The following is a 21,232-nucleotide window of genomic DNA, read 5'->3' on the forward strand; positions in this document are numbered from 1 at the left end:
GCCCCCTCCCACAGCCTCCACTGCCTCCCAGTGGTCCATGTAGGTATCAGTGGATTAGTACAACGATGAGGTCAGAGCCCTCATGATCCATCACTTCCCCAAAGCCCTGACTCTGAACACTGCTGCATTGGGTACCACCAGGCCTTTGGGGAACACTTCACCTCCAAACGATAGCATCATTTTTATATAGCTCTGAGATGTATTTTGTACTTGTATTTGAATGTGGGTGTGTCTGATGTTCTGGGAACTCACTTCAAATAAGACAGGAAACAGCCGATGAGGGTGTATCAAAGGGACTACATACTTTAATTGCCTGATGCTTCTCTTCTTTTCAAAGCTTGATTGGAGTCTGAATCCTACATGCTCACCACCCATCCTCACCAAAGTGAATGTTTACTAAAGAGGCCATTTAATCCCTCCGAGCTGTAGGTTCTTGCCCTGCAAAATTAGGGTGAAAATGACCAAATGAGGTGACACAGGCTAAGCTCTGGCCACACCGTTGTATCATAATAGATGTGATCAGTATCTCCCACTCCCCTTCCTCCTCTCCACCTCCACACTGCCTCCAGTGCAAAGCGCAAACCAATGAAAAGTGCAAAGCTGACTTCCACTCCAACATGGAAGATGTGCAACAGGCCTGTCTCCAAAGTGGGACAGTTGTGACATGCCACCACTTTCCACACGTCTCCTCTTCTTCCCCATCTGAGCCTCTTTCTCCCTTTTTGCTTCATCGCCATTGGACTTTTGTTGCACCGTGTCTGGGACAGAGGAGGCTAAACTGTCCCACCTGGGGATTTCCCGCCCCACCTCCCATTCACGAGCATGCTGACTGCATGGCCTGCCCCGTCTGTGGCAGTCCTGATTTCAGATTCCACAGGCCTGTTCTTCCCATTCAGATGTCTTAGAAGTCCAGTTCATCAAACGTCGAACACATTTCTTGATTATACCCACTTCCCACAAGGGATCCTCAAGACCTCAGAGCCCTGACTCTGGTAACCACTCATCCCAGACTTTCTGGCAAAGTCAGTCTCATTTCCAGACTAAGTGTCCTCATTTGGTCTACAAAACACCATAAGCAACCGACATAGATCACCTGAATGGCCCATGTCAGGTAGAACACCATTCCCACCTTGCTGTCCCATAAGATTCCATGAGAGCTAACTCATGCCTACTACCTCAAATTTAGATTTTTCACTTGTAATTTTTGGGTTGTTACTTATGCGAGTTGGGTTTAAGAGCTGGGTTGTTATTCTGGGATGTGAAATGAGGACAAGGATGAAAATAAGTTTGGCAAAGATATGCATACAGTTCACTCTGCGTGCAAATCTGAAACCTGCTTTTTTCACTTAACATTGGAGCGTATGGATTTTCTCATGTCATTAAATTTTTTTTTTTAATTTTTGTTTTTGTAACTGGTGACTTTACCTAAAAGATTCAAGATAGTGTTTATCATTGGCAATGATGGGCAGGGGGGATGGGGAGAGCAAGGACCCAAGGGGGCTTTAGCATGCTGGAATGTTTTCTTTCTATCTTAGGCTTGAAACTGAATAAACTTTTTTTTTTTTTTTTTTTTTTGGTATTGAGGATTGAATCCAAAGGTATTTTTCCGCTGAGCTAGATCCCCAGCCTTTATTTTAAAATTTTGAAAAAGATTTTAGACAGGGTCTTGCTAAGTTGCCGAGGCTGGCCTTGAACTTGCAATCCTCTTGTCTCAACCTCCAAGTCACTAGGGTTACAGGCATGTGCCATCCTGTTTGGCTGGATATACTTTTTTTTTTAATGTCTTAAATTTTACATAATAAGGTAGAAATTTAAATATCATTAGTAAATGATTATTTGATATTTAATTATGTAGATATAATTTACTCAGATCAAATCCCTTCTTCCCAGTATTGGATGTTGGTCATTTTCAACTTGGAACTCTTAAAACAATGTAATGTTAAATATCTTCAGATAATATTTTGTCTTAGAATAGATTTGTAGAATTGAATTTTGGGTAAAAAATATGGGTGTGAGGAATTCATATTGCCAGACTACATTTTACCAAAGCAGTATGAATTCAGACTAGTACTGACATTCTATCTATTCCATGTAACCTCTCCAGGGCTGGGAATGTAGCTCAGTGATTCAGTGATAGAGAGCACTTGCCTAGCATGCATGAGGTCCTAGACTCAATCCCCAGTGCCAAAAAGAAAAGAAAAAAGGTATCACTTCCACTTAATTTCTCCAGCACTGGTTCTATTTTTATTATCATCATTATTTTTAATGTTGGCTCTTTTGCTAGGTAATTTTTGTTTCTAATGGTTTCCATTTGTATTTCTAATTACCAGGGAGATGACACGTTTTGTCATATAATTTTCCAGTGGCACTTGTGTCTTTTTAAAACTTGTGAGCCTAGGTGTTTTCAACTCATTTGTAAGTGGCACCCACATAGAAGGGTCTTATTTATGGGGAGGGGGACCAAAGATAAGCCAAAACAGTCCCTTGTCCCCTTCACTGAAGCCAGCTGTGCACCTAGACCTCTCGTCTTCCTGCAGTGCCGCCAAGCTCCTGGACAAGCAGCCCTTCTCGGTGCGAAATCCGAACCCTCTGCTACCTTCGCCTGCCAGTCTCCAGCTGGCCCAACTGCAGGCACAGCTCACTCTCCACCGGCTGAAGTTGGCACAGACAGCTGTCACCAACAATACTGCGGCCGCCACGGTGCTGAACCAAGTCCTCTCCAAAGTGGCCATGTCCCAGCCTCTCTTCAACCAGCTGAGGCATCCATCTGTGCTCGGTGCCCCCCACAGCCACACTGCAGTGCCCCAGCATGCTGCAGCCCTACCCAGCGCCCGGTTTCCCTCGAATGCGATTGCTTTTTCACCCCCTAACCAGACACGAGGCCCAGGACCCTCTGTAAGCCTTCCCAGCCAGCCTCCCAGTGCCGTGGTGATGCATCCTTTCAGCGGGGTGATGCCTCAGACCCCTGCCCAGCCAGCCGTCATCTTGGGCATTGGCAAGGGGGGCACTGCCCCAGCCACCACAGGATTCTACGAGTATGGCAAAGCTAGCACTGGCCAGGCGTACGGCTCTGAGACAGACGGTCAGCCCGGCTTCCTGCCAGCCTCAGCCTCTGCCTCAGGCAGTGTGACCTACGAAGGGCACTATGGCCCTGCAGGACAAGATGGCCAACTTGCCTTTTCCAAAGATTTCTATGGACCCAATGCTCCAGGGTCCCATGTGGCAGGTGGATTTCCAGCTGAGCAAACTGGGGGCATGAAAGGCGAGGTGGGGGCCCTGCTGCAGGGTGCAAACAGCCAGTGGGAGAGCCCCCCCGGATTCTCTGGCCAGAACAAACCTGACCTTACAGCAGGTCCCAGCCTGTGGCCTCCACCGCCCAGCCAGCCCTATGAACTATATGACCCCGAGGAACCCACCTCAGACAGGACCCCTCCCTCCTTCGGGGGTCGGCTCAACAACAGCAAGCAGGGTTTCAGCAGTGCCCGGAGGCGGGCCAAGGAGGAGCAGGCCATGCTGTCTGTGCGGCCCCTGCAGGCTCACGAGCTGAACGACTTCCACGGTGTGGCACCCCTCCACCTGCCGCACATCTGTACCATGTGTGACAAGAAGGTGTTTGACTTGAAGGTGAGTCATCCAGGGCAGGCTGGGAGCCACAGCTGGGAACCTACTCAGGCTCCCGCCCCCATCCAGCTGGGCCAGAAGGTGAACATTTGGGGACTAGGGAACAGAACCTTGCCTGGACCCTTGATTAAAATGACAGGTATTAGAACCTAAAGGAATTCACTAATGTGTCGGGGGCCCGGCCTTGCTTTAAGGTAAGTGAGAGATTCCTTGCCTCATTTATAGATGAGCAAGCTGAGACCCAAGGAGATGGAATGACCCCACCTGGGGTGCAGAGAAGGGCTCTGGGTCTTCTCTCCTGCCTCCTTGTGGAGGGCTGTTCCTCTGTGGTGGGCCTAGAAGCCACTATTCCTCAAGTACAAGCATTGCATTGAGTTTGAAAGGAAAGGAAAACGTAGAAACTTAAGAGTCATGGGCAGGTAGCAATTTTTAGGTGGGACTTAGACAAATTGTTATAAGGGGCCTCAGCCTCATGACACCTTCCCACTGGTTTTAAGATGCTTTGAACTGCTATAAATAAAAGCCCATTGTAGTGTAATTACCCCCCCCAAATTTATTGATGATGCAGTGATATATTCCAAAGCGATGATGATTGTAATAACTGACATATATTAAACCCTTTCTGTGTGCTGGGGTAACTCTATGAGGTATACCTGGGGTTATCTTCACTTCACAAACAAGAAAACTGAGGCACCGAGACGAAATGACACACCTCAGACCTCCTATCTAGAAAGTGGCAGAGGAGAGATTGAAACGTGGCATGTAACTCAGTGGTGGGTCCTGGTTAGCATGTGTGAGGCCCTGGATTTGATCCTCAGCACTGCAGAAACCAAAACCAAAAAACGTGTCTGACCCACCCCTAGCCTGTGCCTCTTAGGTACTGGACTGTTCTGCCTCCCATTTCTCATCCAGTCACAGAATATAATGAAGTCCTTCCTTAGTGGGAGTCACATCACAGGGTGTTTCTCACCTCTGCCTGGGTCAGATCATCCATGTGCGTCCCTGTGACTTGGTGGGACATGCCCTCTCACTTCCAGCTTAGGGAGGGAACTGGCTAACTCTGGAGGTGCTCAAGGATTGTGTCTCTCATAATCCTTTCCTAAGACCTTTTTACTGGTGAGTCCACTGGTCAGAATCTCCCAGTTGGCTACAGAAATGGGTGTTTTCTCTCTGTAAGAACAGAAGGAGCAGCAGGTGGGTCCCAGGGTCCAATGAAAGGGGAAGAAGGAGTCTGACTGTCAAGTTTGGGTTACTGTCCAAGATGGGCATGGGATGTATGGACCAGGGGCCCCTGGAGGGAGGGCAGGGTGAGGAGGCAGGAGCAGGGGGCTGAGGGAGAGAGAGGAAGACGTGCGTGTGCTGGGTTGGACCAGCCTCTGGGAGCTCTGTGTTCCCTGCCTGATGGTTACTCTGCACTCATCCTCTGCCTCCCTGTGATGCAATTCTACTTTAGTCATTTTTCTTTCCTTCTGGCCTAGGACTGGGAGCTGCATGTGAAGGGGAAGCTGCATGCTCAGAAATGCCTGGTCTTCTCTGAAAAGTAAGTGCTCTTCCAGAGACTGGATTCATGCATACGCTCAACAAGATTTATAACACCTGTTGTCTGTTGTGCTCTGTGCTGGGTGCAAGGGAAACCACAGAGAACAAAATAGGCCAAGTCTCTGTCCACGAGGAGCTTACACTCAATGCAGAGGAGACACAAAATGAAAAATTGGCATTCCTGGTGGTAAATGCTAAGCAGAAGGCAGCACGGGGGCAGGGTGGGAAATGTGTGTGCATTCACGTGGGCACTGAGGGGCTGGTCCTTGCATTTCAAAGAGGGCATTTGGAAGAGACTTCATTGAGGACACATCAGGAGAGGATGGAATGAGCCTGGGGCTGACTGGGGAAAACACATTCCTGGCAAACTAGACAGCAGGCTTGAAGGCTCTGCAGATGGTGGGGACCTGGGATACTAGACAACAGCCAGTGTGACCAGGGCAGAAAGGCAGGGAGAGAAGCCAGGGAAGTACCAAGGCCCAGGTCCAGAGCCCCCAGTCACTGAGAAGACTCAGTGCTGCTGTGTGATTGGAGCTATTGGAGGGTTGAGCAAAGCCATGATGTGCTCAGACTCCAGGACAGGTCCCTGACTGCCATGCTGAGAACAGACACTCAGCAGCCCAAGTTGATACCTAGAGACCAGTGGAGGTGGAGAAGAGAGGGTCTGGCCCAGGGGTGTAGAATAGACAACTGGGTTCTTTATTTTGAAATGGGCCCATTTGTAAGATCCCCCCTTATTATTTGCAGCAGCCAGAATTCAAGAGCAGCTGGAACAAATGAATGGGTAACAAAATGTGGTCTGTGCACACAGTGGAATATTACTCAGCCTTAAAAAGAAAGGACATTCTGAAACATACCTCAGCATGCTTGAACTTTGAGGACATTGTACTGAAATAAGCCAATCGGAAAAGGACATATACTGCGTAATTTCACTTGTGGGAGGCATTTAGAGAGGACAGACTCATAGAGACAGAAAACAGATGGTGGTTGCCAAGGTGTGGGAGGCTGAGAGTCAGTGTTTGGTGGACACAGAGTTTCTGTTTTGCAAGATGAAGAGTTCTAGAGATGGATGGCGGTGGTGGCCGCACAATAGTGTGGACGTGTTTTTATGCCACTGACCCAGTATCTTCAAAATAGCGAGGATGGTCAATTTTATGTTGTGGTTTATCACAACTTAAAAATAATTTTAAAATTTACAATTCTGTGGAATTTAGCACATTCGCGAGGCTGTGCAGACATTACCACTATCTAGTTCCAAGATATCTTCATTCCCCGCAAAGGAAGCCTCAAACCTGTTAAGTCTCTGCCATTCCCCTTTCCTTCCCCCACCTCCCAGAACCACCCATCTGCTTTCTGTCTCTAAGGATTAGCCTCTCCTGGACATTTCAGGTAAATGGAATCCTATGTGACCTTTTGTGACTAGCTTTTTAAAATTTAACGTAATATTTTGAAGCTTCATTCACACATAGACCTTTTTATGGCTGAACGATATTCCACTACATGTGTATGACATTTTGCTTAACCATTCATCTTTTGATGGGCACTTGGGTTGTTTCACAGAATATTATTACTGTGAATAATATTCACAGTATTCAGCATGGTGAATACTGCTGCCATGAACAGTTTTTGTGTGAGGACGTGTTTTCAACTATTTAGGGGCTGTACCCAGGAGTGTAATTGCGGGGGCATATGGTAATTTTTCATTTAATTTATTGAGAAACTGGTTCACCTTCTCACCCCTCCCCAGTGCTGACATCCGGTGTGTACTGGCTTCGGCAGAGGGAGCGCTGTGTGGCTCCCCGACTGGCACAGCTGTTTACAGCCCAGCTGGGAATGAAGGTGAGCACAGCCCTACACGTCACAGTTTGCAGTCACCTACTGCAGGCTTGTTATGTCCTGTCTTTAAGAACCAGGACTTCTCTGATGCCTCCTTCCTATGCATTTATAAAGCAAACAGATCCCAAGCCACTAGCATGCATCAGTATTCCCAGAGATATTTCATACTTACAAGTATTGCTAATTGCAACATTCCCAGAGATGTAATCTGCCAATCACTAATAAGTGTATTAAAAGGAAATTTTTAGTTTTCTCATCCCATGAATGTCCTTAGCATGACTCCAAAGTTTTTACCTGGCTTGTATCACTTATTATTTAGATTATGCCTCAAATCTTGGAACATCATACGCAACCATTCCGGCAAGGCCGTTTGCTCAGTCAAATCCTGCATTTGGGACAAATGTGAGTACAGAAAAGCCTTTTCTCCATTGTCATCCCCAAAGCATTTGCTTTACTTGCTGCTTCTGGGCTTAGAGGTACAGAGGAGGCTGGGATGCGGCTGTGAGGATGAGGCTTTGTGTCCTTCAGAAAAGCATCCCTAGACGGAGCCAAGAGGTGCTTCCTTCAGTTCAGCTAGTATCAAAACATGCATGAAGAAGCTGACAAAATTCTTCAAATCAAAGGCATCCACTGGCTTTCTAGCGTTTGGCACTGGTTTAGAAAACAAAACGAAGTTTGAGCTTTTATTTTTTTTAAATTCTAAAATCATTTCTGACGTTTTATTAAAGTAGATCATTCCCTGTGTGAGGGTAATTCTGAAACTTGAGTCAAAAAGAGAGAGTATTGGGCAGTAGGGACCACATACTAATTTGCTTGCTGACCCCTTGGGGAGATGATTGGTGCTGTCTAATGATTTTTGTTTTCTGTTTTTAGTTTTGTTCTCTCTGCAAAACATGCATTTAGTACCTCAAATTCCTAAAGTTTCATCTTTCCTTTGCCCAACGGTTGTGACCCCCTTTCTTACACTACACTCCCTTTCTTACACTTCTTGCACACCTGCTGTGTGCAGCCTCCCACTCTGGCATGTGGGACAGGAGGCCAAACCGGCTACAAAGCAAAATGCGCCTGTGGCCGCACCCAGCTAGAGGGCGCCTGGTTCAGTGTTGTTTCCTCGCCTGTGTTTTTCAATTTCTGTTGAGCAGAGCTGCAGCCTTTCTCTCTCCTTGTGCACAAGCTCTCTGCAGCCGCCCTCCATGTGCTGTCCCCTTCACATGTTGGGGCATTTGTGCAAAACAGGGAAAGAGCAGGCTGTGAAGTGTAGCTTCTAGACCCTGGTGGGTGAGTGAGTCAGGAGGAGGGAGGTTCATCACCACACATGAGGCCTGTCTGGGCCCCAGAGTCTGTCTATTCAAGTCTGTTTTTGTGAGTTGTGTGGGAGAAGTGCTTCGAGATAGCACCTGTCTGGAAGCCCACGTTTTCATGAAAGAGAATTTGATGGTTTCTTTCTGCATTCTCACCACTTAGGGCCAAGTCCAGGTCACTGGCAGCTTTGGGTCAGTCTCAGCAAAGTGGAATGTTGGTGTGAGGTCCTTTGTTTTAAGGACAGACCCCTAGCAACAGAACTTTATGTTCTGTGCCCTGACCTCCAGGGCACAGGGGGTTTCCAGGCCCTACGGTAACAGAGGCACCTGTGCCCACATCCTGCCCTGGGACTCCAACCCCAGGCACTGAGGTGGAGGGGACTGTAACTGAGATAGGGAGGGTGGGACTGGGCAACAGACCACTTCTAGAGGTCTGGGCACAAGACAGAGAGTTGGCATCAACTGAGTCACTTATAGAGAGAACTGGAGGGACCCAGGGTGTAGCTCAGTGGAAGAGAGAGCACTTGCCTGCAATGGTTCCTCCCCCTAGTAAGTCCCTCATTCCCTCCCTCTCTCACCCCATAAGCTGCTTAGGAAGATCTGAGGCTACCTTGGGGGTGGCAGGGATTTCCCTAGTCTCAGCCAACCATGGAGCAAGATAAAGAGGCCAGTCATGTGGGGCATCCAGATTCTTCTGCACTGGGACAGCATTCCCAAGATGAACTCAGGCATTTGAAGGCATTTTCTTTAAACTCCATGTAAGGGGAAAGCACTATTTAACTGGCTTTTTCATTATAAGTTCTCTGAAGTCTTGCTGGTCACTCGAACCTTCCCAAGGACATCTGGGGGAGAGCGCAAAGGCTGCCCCAACCAGTTCCCGCTTTACCAGTGGCTGATGTTCATTCACACCCCCTGTTAGATTTTGGAGCCGTGTTAGCCATTTTTGGCAAATGGAATTGAAGGCACCCGTATCTCTCTTTTGAAAATCCTGAAATGCAAATGTATTAACATGTGAAGACAAGTGGAGAAATGAAGAGCTGATTGATCAGTTACTGAAAAATATTTTTCAGGACTTTTTTAAGGAGCTGGAGAGTCCCTCAGATAGATTATTGATTTTTTTTTTCTTTGTACAAATACTGATCTTCAAAGACAAGCAGGCATCAAAGGGTGACTCTGCTGTTACCAAAGGGTGCTCTGCCAGGCTCCAGTGAGTGCCGAGAACCTCTTTTGCATAGTATATATTTCCCCTGATTTTCCCGCATACAAAATTTGTGCTTATTGTGAAAATTCATACAGAAAAGAAGGCCTTAACAAGGAGAGGGTAACACCCTCAGAGATCTCGAGAGGGCTTTGATGCTTTTTCCCCTACAGGCGTGTGCCAGGGTCTTCTGTTGAATTCCATTCATGCTCATCTTTTCAGAAACACATTTTATTGGGTAAAATCAGGCGCAGCCAGGAATCTGCCACTGTAGGATCACTATTGTCTGTGGTGCAAAGAGCCATTACTGCTTTTGAAGCACCCTGTATTTAAGCAGGAGAACCAAGCCCCCTGGTGCTTTGGGATGGAGCCTGTAGAACATACCTGAACTGCTCTGAATCTCAACTGACCCCCAAAACCATTGGCCACCACCACCACCCAGCTCTTCTGGCAACAGCTGGGCTAAATTTAAAAAACTTGCCTTATCTCTGCTGGAGTCCAAACACATTTCATTCCATGTTTATTTCTTGATGTTGTTGTTATTATTTGGTACTGGGGCTTTTTTTTTTTTTTTTTTTTTTGGAGTGCTTAACCACTGAGCCACATCCCCAGCCCTTTTATTTTTTCATTTTGAGATGGGGGTCTCACCAAGTTGCTTAGTGCCTCACTAAGTTGCTGAGGCTGGGTTTGAACTTGAGATCTTGCCTCAGCCTCCCCAGTTGTTAGGATTACAGACGTGCACCACTTTGCCTGACTCTCCATGTTTATTTTTGACAGCGGAGTGATACTTGTGTGCTGTGTTTGCTGGTGGCAGGGTATTTGTGTCTGTCCCCAGTCCCTCCCACCTCACTCCAGGGTCGTCAGAGATGGGTGTTCCCTTTCACTTAAGCTGCTGCCATTTGACAGAGCAGAGGCTCCTGCTCCTTGGCCGCCTGAATAGTCATAAACAGCGTAATCAGGTTTCTGGAAGGGGCTGTTGGGGCCTTCTCAGGCTGTAAATAGTTTTCTTGTGCCTGCCTAAGGTGCATTTTGCCTGTAACTGTCTCCATAAAACCGTCTTGCAGGTTTCACAGCCACCTTGGAGTTTATTTAGTGCAGGTGCTGTGAATGGGCCTCTCCAGCCTGGGACGAAACACATGGTTTTTATTATTTGTTTCTCACCAATTCCCTGCCCTCTGGGGACTTGTATAAAAAAGGAAACTGAGACTCAGGGAAACAAATGCTTGTGGAAGACCAAAAGGTTACGTCATAGGTTATCCCTCAGACACTGGCTGTTTCTAGGACATCTGTCTGTCCTTCTGAGTTTATGGCTCAGAGTACTCTAGTCTCCTGACTTCTTGAGCCTCAGTAGTAGTAAATGATATGGCCTGTTCTACCTGCGCCCTGTCCCTGCCCCACCATCCCAGCTGACATGATTTCTGTCCCCTCAGCAGGGGACATTTTATGCATTTTTCAACTACATGGGAGGCTAGGCAGGAAGATCGCAAGTTCTAGGCCAGCCTGAGCAACTGAGTGAGACCCTGTCTCAAAATGAAAAATAAAAAGGGCCGGGGATATAACTTGGTGGTAGAGCAACCCTGGGTTCAATCCCCTGAACTGCAAAAACAAACAAAAGTAACACAAAACGGGGATATGACACTTGTTCTCCTGTCTCTGTGAGTGGCCATCTTGTGAATAGCTTTTGTTTTTTGGGAAAAGAAGTAACACATGATGTAAAATAATAATAATAATAATAATAATAATAATAATAATAATAATAATAATAATAATAATAATAAAATTTCTGACATTAACAAATATGAAAAAACAGAAACTCCTTTTTTGCAGAGAAAACTATAGATGTCTTTTGCTATAACTACAGATAATTTTGGCTAATGTATGTATACATATTTAATGAATAAATGTCTATTTTTTATAGATTATATGCCATATAATCTATCATGCAGTTTAGTGTTTTTTGCTTAACATGAGTTCTCATATTTGAATTGATTTCCAACACCTTCCCATATCAGAATATAGTCTTATTTTATAACATTTTATATTATGTGAATTTACCTTCATTCATCAATTCTGTGATTGATAGTTTTCAGTGAGACCTGAGTTTTAATCACAATCTGCCATTATTAAATTGACTGCAGATTAATTTCCTCATCTTCTCCCGGGCTTCAATGCCTCACATAGTCTTGGGTGTCTGCCAGACTACCTCCAGTTTAATCCCATGATTCCAAAGTTTACAGGGATAAAGTCGCCAGCATGTGAACCGCCCAAGATCGCAGGCAGGTCTGGCACCGGTAAAAGTGAATTCACTCAAGTCAAAGCTAGTTTGCTCTATAAAATATTTGATAGTGTCAATAAAGGCTTCCATGTTAAACTAAGATCTGTAGCAATGAAATCCATGCCCATTTGCCATCTGCAATATTACCTTCAGAGTCGACATCATGAGGAGTAAACATTTGCCCTGTATCTGTCCTGAGGTGTGTTTAGCACACAACCAGCAGAGGTCTGCAGACTCTGTGCTACATTCAATTAGGTCACACAAAGAGAGGAGGCTGAGGCACAAAAATCACTTACTGAAGATTGAATCTATACTCTCAAGTTCTAGGAAGCATGTTGAGAGACTTCTTTCACCTGACAGGCCTGTTGCCCCGAGCCACATCCTGATTGAAAGTTATTTGAACTGGGCCTCTTCTTTGAACTCATGTGCAAAGCCTGTTCCTACTTGCACCAAAGGGCATTGGAAGGTCTCAGAACCTTCGTATTCAAGTCTGTTTGCTTCTTGCACATTTCGCCTCGCTATAAAAGATTTGTGGGTGAGTTGAGAGGTCTGGGCCCCAACCATCTGAACTATTAGAAGCAGCATCTGGTTTTAAACGAGCAACCCCAGTGAGTGAAAATGCATAGCCCAGGACTGTGATCCCAGGGGGGCATTCAAGGTTACTGCTGGCCTGCAGGCAGGCTGAAGGCTCTGCCAGCTGGGAAAGGATGATTTTCCCTCTAGGTTGGTAATGAGGGCTTTGGTTACAGCCCTGACACTTTAGCTCTCTTAGACATCTGACCTTGGGCTGGAGAGTTTCAAATGCACCTGTTGTCTTTGTGTCTCCTGGGAGCTCAGCAGGCAGAGCAAGACAGAGGACGTGAACTGAGCCTGGCAGTGCTCACACCAAAAATTCAAGACAGTGAAGTCTTCCCATTCTCTTTAAATTCATCTGCTCATCTTTTAAAATTTATTTTTGATAACTTTCAATATATTTTAAATTCATAGAAAAGTTACAAAACAGGTATTAGGAACTCCCATAGAACTTTTGCCCAGATTCATATTTTGCCCATTCCCTTAACATCTCTCCCTCGCTTTCTATCACTCTTAGGCAGTTACACATTTTTTTCCTGAGTCATTATTTTGGAGTAGGTTGGAGATGTTGGACCTCTTCAACTCCATTTCAGTGTGAATTTCCTAAGAACATGGACTTTCTCTTATGTAATTAAAGCAATATTTTCCCCCAATCTGGGATCATTATGATGGCACATCCTTTAATAGCTGGCGAAAAGGAGATCAATCTGTATTTATGGGAGCCTGCTGATGCCAGGCATTGCACAAAGGCACCTAACTTACACTGTGGCATTTTATCTTCTTGACAGGGCTGTGGAATAAATTTTTATAGGATAACTTTTAGAGGCAAGTAAACTCAGATCTGGAGAAATTCAGTAATTGGCCTATACTGGCCTTCTGTGACTGGGAAGCAGAGACACAGACTTGGGTCTGTTTGATTCCCCTGCTGCCCTGACCCTGGTGCCTGGTGTCTATAAAGCATATACATGATGTGGATCTGTGCTCAGAGAAGCACCAGGCCTGGGTGTCTAGTTCACCTCAATGTATCTATCATCTCAACTCTCTTGGGCACCATGGCAGCAGATTTAGAGAGCAGCAGAGCTCACAAACAAGAAGATAAACTTAGAGCTTATCTGTAGTGCTGGAAAGATGAGATCATCACCAACACAGACAAGCATGCCTGAAAAGTGAACATGCTTGTAAATGGATGTGCAGCTGAACAGCTGAGCTCAGACAGAGAGACGGCGAACAGCACACTGACTGGGTGGGTGATGGACAGCAGGGCTTTCCTGTTTATGCTGAGCACCCAAGGGGAAAGGTGTCATTATCCTGTGTCTTATGGCTTAGCCTTCAAGGCTTCTAGGAGGAGTGAAATTTAAGAACTTAGAACCATAAACATAGATCTTTTACATATGGAAAAGACTTTAGACATATAGGCCACCTCCCTCATTTCAGACATGGGAATAAGGCCCAGAAAGGGAAACTAGTTTTGCACCTAATCAGTGGCTGGGTTGGGAATGGAACCCAGGTCCTCTGTTTTCCAGGATTGGCTTCTTTCCACTCATATCAGAAAGTCCCATGCTTTTGATAGCCCAACATCCCTTTTATTCTGTGCTCCTACCCCAAGCAGTCCCTGTCCCATATTCCCTATTTGGAAAGATTTTATCTGTCAAGTTCTTATATTAATGTAATTAATATACTAGTAATTAACTAACTACCTATTTTCACTAATCAAAGATACAGACACACCAATCAGTATAAGATCTCAGTTGTGTCAAAAGAAAAACTTCAGATGAATTAAGTTTAACAGGATTTAACTGAGCAAAGAATGATTCACAAATCAGGAAATCCTCAAACCAAAAACACGTTTAGAGAGCTATACTCCACGAAGTGGGCGAGCAGCATTGATGGACAGAAAAAGGAAGTGAGGAAGGGACAGGCGAATTGGTTATAGCTAGGCACTTACTTTATTTGAATCTATTCTAATTGGTTGACTGCCTTTGATTGATTGAATTTCAGTGGCTGTGTTTGGTTGAGACTCATCTATTTGTTACAAAAGTATACTCCTAAGGCTTTTTGTGAGTTTACTTACTAAGTTAGGTTTGTGGGGTGTTAAGTAAGGACTCCAAGTATAGAGGCTTCCTTAGGCCAAATTTAGTTTGATTTGACACAAATTTACCATATCAAGAAAGTGAAGGTCCCCAGCACCACAAAAAAAAAAAAAAAAAAAAAAAAAAAAAGTGAAGGAACTCAAAGTATGATATCACTTCAGCTTTTTGAATGTCAAAAATGTTATCTAGCCCCCCCATACCACTGTTATTTGATAGTTCCCCTTTATCCTTGGTTTAGCTGTCTGTGGTTTCAATTACCCAAGGTTAACCCTGGTCTGAAATATTAAGTGAAAATTCCAGAAATAAACAATTCAAAAGTTTTATTATAAATTTATAATTTTATTATAGTATGTTGTTATAATTGTTCTGTTTCATGATTAGTAATTGTTAACCTCTTATTGGATCTAATTTATAAATTTAATCTTATCATATGTACATATGGGGGAAAGCATTTTTTATTCTCTGTGCTTTGAGGTATCCCCTGGGGGTCTTGGAACATAGTCCCTGTGATGGGGGACTACTGTATTATTAACTTCAGAAATGCTTTAGGGCTTATTAGAGAACCCAGGGTGGGAATTACTTCGCAGCAACATGCTGCTTTCTCAAAGGCACTTAGGATTGTCAGTGCCCCCCAAGGAATGAACTTTACTGTAGAAGTACCACCCAGAGACCTCACTCTCCCTTCTTCTCCCTTTCTCCCTTCTCATTCAGATCTCCCATAGGGCATAGGCAAACAATAGCCCTGTTTATATAAATTATTTCAAGAATAGAGTGATAATACTTATTACCCTACACTTTTTATGAATCAAACATGGTCCTGAACCTAAAAGTGAATTTAAAACAGAAGGATATTTTATATGAATGACAGAAAAAAAATGTTAGATTGAACTTTACTAAATAAAATATTGGCAAAATAATTTAACATATAAAAATAATTTCTCTAATTCGACAGACTTTATTCCATCCCCTGAAGCAGACATAACACAGAGCAAACAGTTAATCCAGTGGTTCTCAAAATTTACATTTCAGGGCTGGGGATGTGGATCAAGCGGTAGCACGCTCGCCTGGCATGCATGCGGCCCAGGTTCGATTCTCAGCACCACATACAAACAAAGATGTTGTGTCTGCCGAAAACTAAAAAATAAATATTAAAAAATTCTCTCTCTCTCTCTCTCTAAAAAAAAAAAAAAAAAAAGATTTACATTTCATGGCTCACTTAGAAAATGATAAACTGAAGAAGCTGCTCTTGGGCACTAGAGGTACTTGGCTTGCTGCCTGAGGGAATCAGTATCCAAGTATACGTAAAATCCATTTGCATTTCACCCGTTGAGAAGCTCCAAATTAATATAAGATAACTGAAGAATGCTAAAAATCTCATGATTATCTTACTAAGCCACAACATGGGAATCAGTAACACTCACTTTCCAGAACCTTGCAGAGAGGTGAGTGTATCTTTAAAGTTTGAGTGAAACTCTTGATGGATGCCTGTTCATTTTAGTGCATTGGGCAACATCTGCAGCATGACTACATCTCCTCTCTTCTTTGGTGACTGGCAGCTGGGAGGGTGTTTACTCCCTGGGAGGTGAATTCCTGTTTATTCTGCTGTGCTCAGATAAAGACCTCTTGAGTCCTCCTTTCAGGCCGGAGGAGACAATGAGAGAAGTGCTGGCCCTGGTGCCTGGTCACTAGGCAACTAGACAGACCAGGAGAGGGATTGGCCCAGAACTGCCCTGCATGTCTGCTCTGTTGTCCAAGCACACGTTGCCCAGACCGACCACAGCAAAGTCACATGGGGCAGAAACGTGCCCCGCTAAGAGACCAGGCAGAACGCCCAGCCCCAGCCCTCCTGCTAATAAACTCAGAAAGCCAGCCACTGAGCTCTGCTTGTAACCTTGTGAGCTGGGTCTGCGTCCTTATGTCAATGGCTCACCCTAATGGAAGGCAGAGATCCTGCCTCTTGACAGCCCTTCTCCCATCATCCCTGCAGAAGGGCTCAGTCTTTGCTACCCAGGCTTAGACTCAGTTTTCCAGCTTTCTGAGAGTCCATTGCTCTTCATGAAGACAAAGGGATGTTCTGGGGAGAGGATGTGCCTGTGCCACACACTGAATCCTTCCTTGTTCCCCTTTGGGAAGGTGCTTGACATTTTGAACGCTATCATGGGGGAGGTATGAAAGGGGCAATTGGGCTTCTCCAATTCAGGACTGAACCATTAATGGAAATTCTCATTGACTCCAATTGTCCTCGGCCCTAGGAGACAAGTGAGGGCTTTTCATGGTGGAATTACCCAAGTACTCACACTTGATTAGAATGAGACCTCAAACGTGCCCTCTATTACCTCGGCAGAGTCAGACCCACATTAAATGTAAGGAGGTGTTGAAGTTTACTTTATTGTAGAAAATGGTGACTGCAAATGTAAGCTATGCTATTAGAATGTGTTTCAGGTTTAGAAAATTGTATGCTTCTCTTCCTCTTTGGATGGGCTTATGGTTACTAATTCTTGAAGCTCCATGAGATTCCAGGCTGATTAAGGTTTTACCAGGCCTAAGGGACACACTTCTCCCCTCCAGGAGCTTTGATTTAGGTCCAGGATGTGACTTCCAAGCTGTGTTCCTTAGAGATGATGGGGCAAGGAGTAGCAGGGTGCTGGACCCCAAAGTTTGACTGGAACATCTTCTCTTTTATTTGTTTAATATATGGGACTGGTATATAAAATTTTCTTTGAAGAAAGGAATCCAAGGGGTGGGGGGAAGTGTGGAAAACCAGTGCTCTAAACTACAGATTGTTGCTGTGAATGTCTATGCATATGTATTAGGTTCCTGCAAACTTTCCTATGCCCTTTTTCTTTTTTGGAAATTTTTAAAATTGTAAGTCAAATAATTTGAGGTACATACGAAACAGACTCAATATGTATCCCCTGCTGCCTTCCTATTCTGCTTCCCTGCAGATAACCAGACTGACAGTTTGATAAGTGTACTCTGTGCCTTTGTGCCAAGCAAGAGCCTTTAAGATGTTTTCACTGCAAAAATGTTTCAAACATACAAAACGATAGAGAACAGTATAGTTAACCCTTGATAATTAACCACTTCCAATAATTATCAGCATTTTTATAATTCTTTCATTATCTTGTCCTTGTACAGTTTTGTTTTACAAAAATGACATCATAGAGCCAGGCATGGTGGTATTTGCTTGTAATTCCAGCTACTCAGGAGGTTGAGGCAGGAGGATGACAACTTTGAGGCCAGCCTGGACAACTTAGCAAGACCCTGTCCCAAAATAAAAAATAAAAAAGGTTGGAGGTAGAGGTATAGCTCAGTGGTAGAGCATTTGCTTCACATGCACCAAGGCCTTGAGTTCAATTCCCAGCATGCACACAAAATGCGTGCATACACACACACACACTCACACACATACACAAATGGCCTTGTAGTATACATACTAATTATCAACCTATTTTTTATTTAATGATCTGTCTTAAAAATTATTGCATATGGGCACATTTACCTCCTTTCTTTTAATGGCTTTGTAGTTCTCCACTGTATGCTTGAATCATTATGTTCTCAAATATTCCCCTATTGTTGGACATATAGGATGTTTCTAAACTTTTTTTTTTTACCACACCATAAAGTACTACAGTAAGTTTTTTGTACACAAGTCTGCATTGATGTTTTAATTTCTGTAAGAAAGATTTCCAAAATTAGGATGGTAGGATCATCAAGAAAGTATATTCTCAAAAGAATGTAGACACACAACCCCCTCACCAGCAACATATGGATATGCCCATTTCCTTGTATCCTCCCCAGCCCTGGATGTTATTACTTTTTAGAAATGTGAATCCTTTTTGAAAAGAAATGGTTTAGAATTGATACTTTATGTATGCCTGCAAACTAAATCCTTTTTTTGCATTGATTTTGTAAATGATCATGTTGCAATCATTATTTGGGGGAAGATAACCATTAGGAATGTCTGCAATAGAGGGGTCCAGGGAAATGTCTTTGAAAACTAGCCACTGCTTTTTTCTATCAGTTTGCACAGCGGAAAGGTGCTGGCCGTGTGGTGCATATCTGCAATCTCCCTGAAGGAAGCTGTACTGAGAATGACGTCATTAACCTGGGGCTGCCCTTTGGAAAGGTCACTAATTACATCCTCATGAAGTCGACTAACCAGGTAGGCCTGGGGACTTTCACTCTGGGGGCACAGGATAGTCTACACATTGGTGAAAAGGGAATGTCTTCTTCTTCTTCTTCTTCTTCTCCTCCTCCTCCTCCTCCTCCTTCTTTTTCTTCTCCTTCTTCTTCTTCTTCTTCTCCTTCTCCTTCTCCTCCTTCTCCTTCTTCTTCTTCTGCCTGTTCTTGACATAAAGAGGTGATTCACAGCTGACATTTTTGTGGGGCTGTTTTGTTTCATGATATCCCACTGCCCTTCTTGTGTTCAGTGCATGCCTTTACAAATTGCCTAGAGGGGAGGGGAGGTGCAACTGGATGAGGTGCTCACCAACATAGGAAAGCTATTTGGCCCCAGAATAGGATTCGTTGACTTGGTCATCCATGTTTCCAAGCCCCTGAGCTGATGGTACAGCCTCATCTTCTAAGCTTGTCACATCTGATGGCTCAGGTTTGGAGTCAGCCAAGAACTGTCCTCAGTGTGATAGTGTGAGGCCCTTGGGTCTGAGCAGGAGAGCAGCAGGGAATTAATGGAGGCCTCCTAAGTCTAAGGAACTAAAAATGCTTAGCCTGTAGGAATTGACGGAGCCCTTGGGGACTGAATATGTTCGTCTTCATTTTTAAAGTCAGAATGGGAGTGGGGACTATATATACATTGAGTGGTCAAAAGTCAGAATATTTTCTCATTTATTTTTTATTTTTTTATTAGTTGCACATGACAGTACAATGATCTTGACATTTCATACATTTGAATCAAGTGGGGTACCATTTCTCATTTTTCTGATTGTATGGGTTGCAGAATCACATTGGTCATATAGTCACGTATATGCATACAGCAATAATAATGTCTATTTTATTCTGCTGCCCTTCCTATCCCCCCTCCCTTCCCCTCCCCTCCCCTCCCATCACTTCTTTCTACCTTTCTTTTATTTTAATAAAAATGTTTGCTTTATGAATCCAAGGAACATGCAGAGGAGAAATCATGTTCCCAATTAAGGCATGAACTATGGAAACTTAAAGCCCTGGCAGATTATCAGTGGCCTCCCTCCTTCAACCTGGGCATAGACCACTGAGCCTCTGTGTTTCCTTCTACTGCTCAGGAATTCTATTTTGGGTAAATGTACAAAATTCCACTTGCAACAATAATACAGTGAGATTGTCTAGATTAGTTTTATTCCCAGTTCAGAAATGACAGACAGAGGTGCTAACATGTTTATATTAAGCAAGAGAAAAGCCAGGTGCAGAATTTGAAATAAATCCCCAGAGAATCTTGACTTCTTAGTTGCACACACTTCTGCCATAGATTGTGACAACCTGCAGGAAAACCACGCATCTGAGATCAGCCGATGAATGGGAGGGAAGGAAGGGCAATGAGTTTGCTTCACCTATTCAGTTCAGAAAATGGGAGAATTAGGGGCTTCCTATGAGAACTCCCTGACCACAGACCACTTTTCCCTCTCAACAAAGAGGGGCAGAATCAGTATATCCCAGAATAGTGCAAACCAAACGAATCTAAGAGACCACAGCAGCAGCAACCTTACTGTAGCAGCTACTAGAGGGAACAAAACAGTCTGTGTAGAAACTCCATAGACACAAATGGAGCAAAAAGGCCATTTCTCTCTGTGTTTTATCAGAACAGATAAAGAGGAAAGATGCTGTGGAAACATGGTTGGGTCTTTCCCTTTCTCTAATTCACAGTGCCCCAGCCTTCCTTCAAGCCCAAGGGCTTGTGAGGCCCAAGGTTTTGAATATATTTCTTTCTCTATAAGAAGAGTGAGGACTCAAGCAGCCTTGGCCTGTGTCTCTGTCTTGTGCTGTCCTCATCACCAAATAGCAGCCCAGGGTCACATGGGCAACAGCCCTCCAACCAGGAACTCTGTGTTAATGGGCCCTCCCATCCCAGAGGGACTTCCATGGCATGATATAGCCCAGGACCGACATACATAATTAAGAATAATTTGGTAACCATGGAGATCAGGAGAGGGAGGGGCCATCTTGTAATGAGCTCTTTGGGGAAAGTTAATAAAAAGTTCTCTTTGAACAGATGAGATCAAAGAGAGTTCTTCCTTATACTGATTTTTTCTTTTTATTGAGTTATAAAGTAGATACTCTCAAGTGTATAAAGTACTTGTTTTAAGTATACAACTTCATTACTTTTTTAAAAACATATGTACATCCATGTAATTAAAACACAGGACATTTTCAGAACATCAGAAGGTTTTCCTTATGGCCCTTGCCAGTCATCTTCCCGCCCCGACTCCAAAAAGAAACTCAATTCTGACTTTTGTCACCATCAGTTTTGCCTATTCTTTTTTTTATATGCCTCTTCTTTTTTTCTTATGCATATACAGCACAATTTTTCATGTCTATGGGTGAACACAAAGTAGAGTCACACCATTCGTGTCTTCATACATGTGCTTAGGGTAATGATGCCCATCTCATTCCACTGTCTTTCCTACCCCCATGTCCCCCTACCTCCCCTCCCTCCACTTTGCCCTATCTAAAATTCATCTATTTGTCCCATGCTCTCCCCAGCCCCATTATATATCAACATCTCCATATCAAAGAAAACATTTGGCATTTGTTTTTTGGGGATTGACTAACTTCACTTAGCATTATCTTCTCCAGCTCCATCCAT

At 44.2% G+C, this 21,232-nt stretch overlaps 1 protein-coding gene across 2 annotated transcripts in view; it reads left to right on the forward strand.

The window, feature by feature from the left end:
* Positions 1-21,232, forward strand: part of Rbm20 (RNA binding motif protein 20) — a 187,626-nt gene that overhangs the window by 131,443 nt on the left and 34,951 nt on the right. For both annotated transcript variants that reach the window (XM_076834170.1, XM_076834171.1), the window contains exons 2-6: positions 2,538-3,624; positions 5,100-5,161; positions 6,908-6,999; positions 7,316-7,398; positions 18,458-18,598. In XM_076834170.1, the coding sequence (XP_076690285.1) occupies positions 2,538-3,624; positions 5,100-5,161; positions 6,908-6,999; positions 7,316-7,398; positions 18,458-18,598 (1,465 nt within the window). The remainder of the gene's footprint in view (positions 1-2,537; positions 3,625-5,099; positions 5,162-6,907; positions 7,000-7,315; positions 7,399-18,457; positions 18,599-21,232) is intronic.

Source organism: Callospermophilus lateralis, chromosome 15 (assembly GCF_048772815.1).
Source record: "Callospermophilus lateralis isolate mCalLat2 chromosome 15, mCalLat2.hap1, whole genome shotgun sequence".
Taxonomy (NCBI): domain Eukaryota; kingdom Metazoa; phylum Chordata; class Mammalia; order Rodentia; family Sciuridae; genus Callospermophilus; species Callospermophilus lateralis.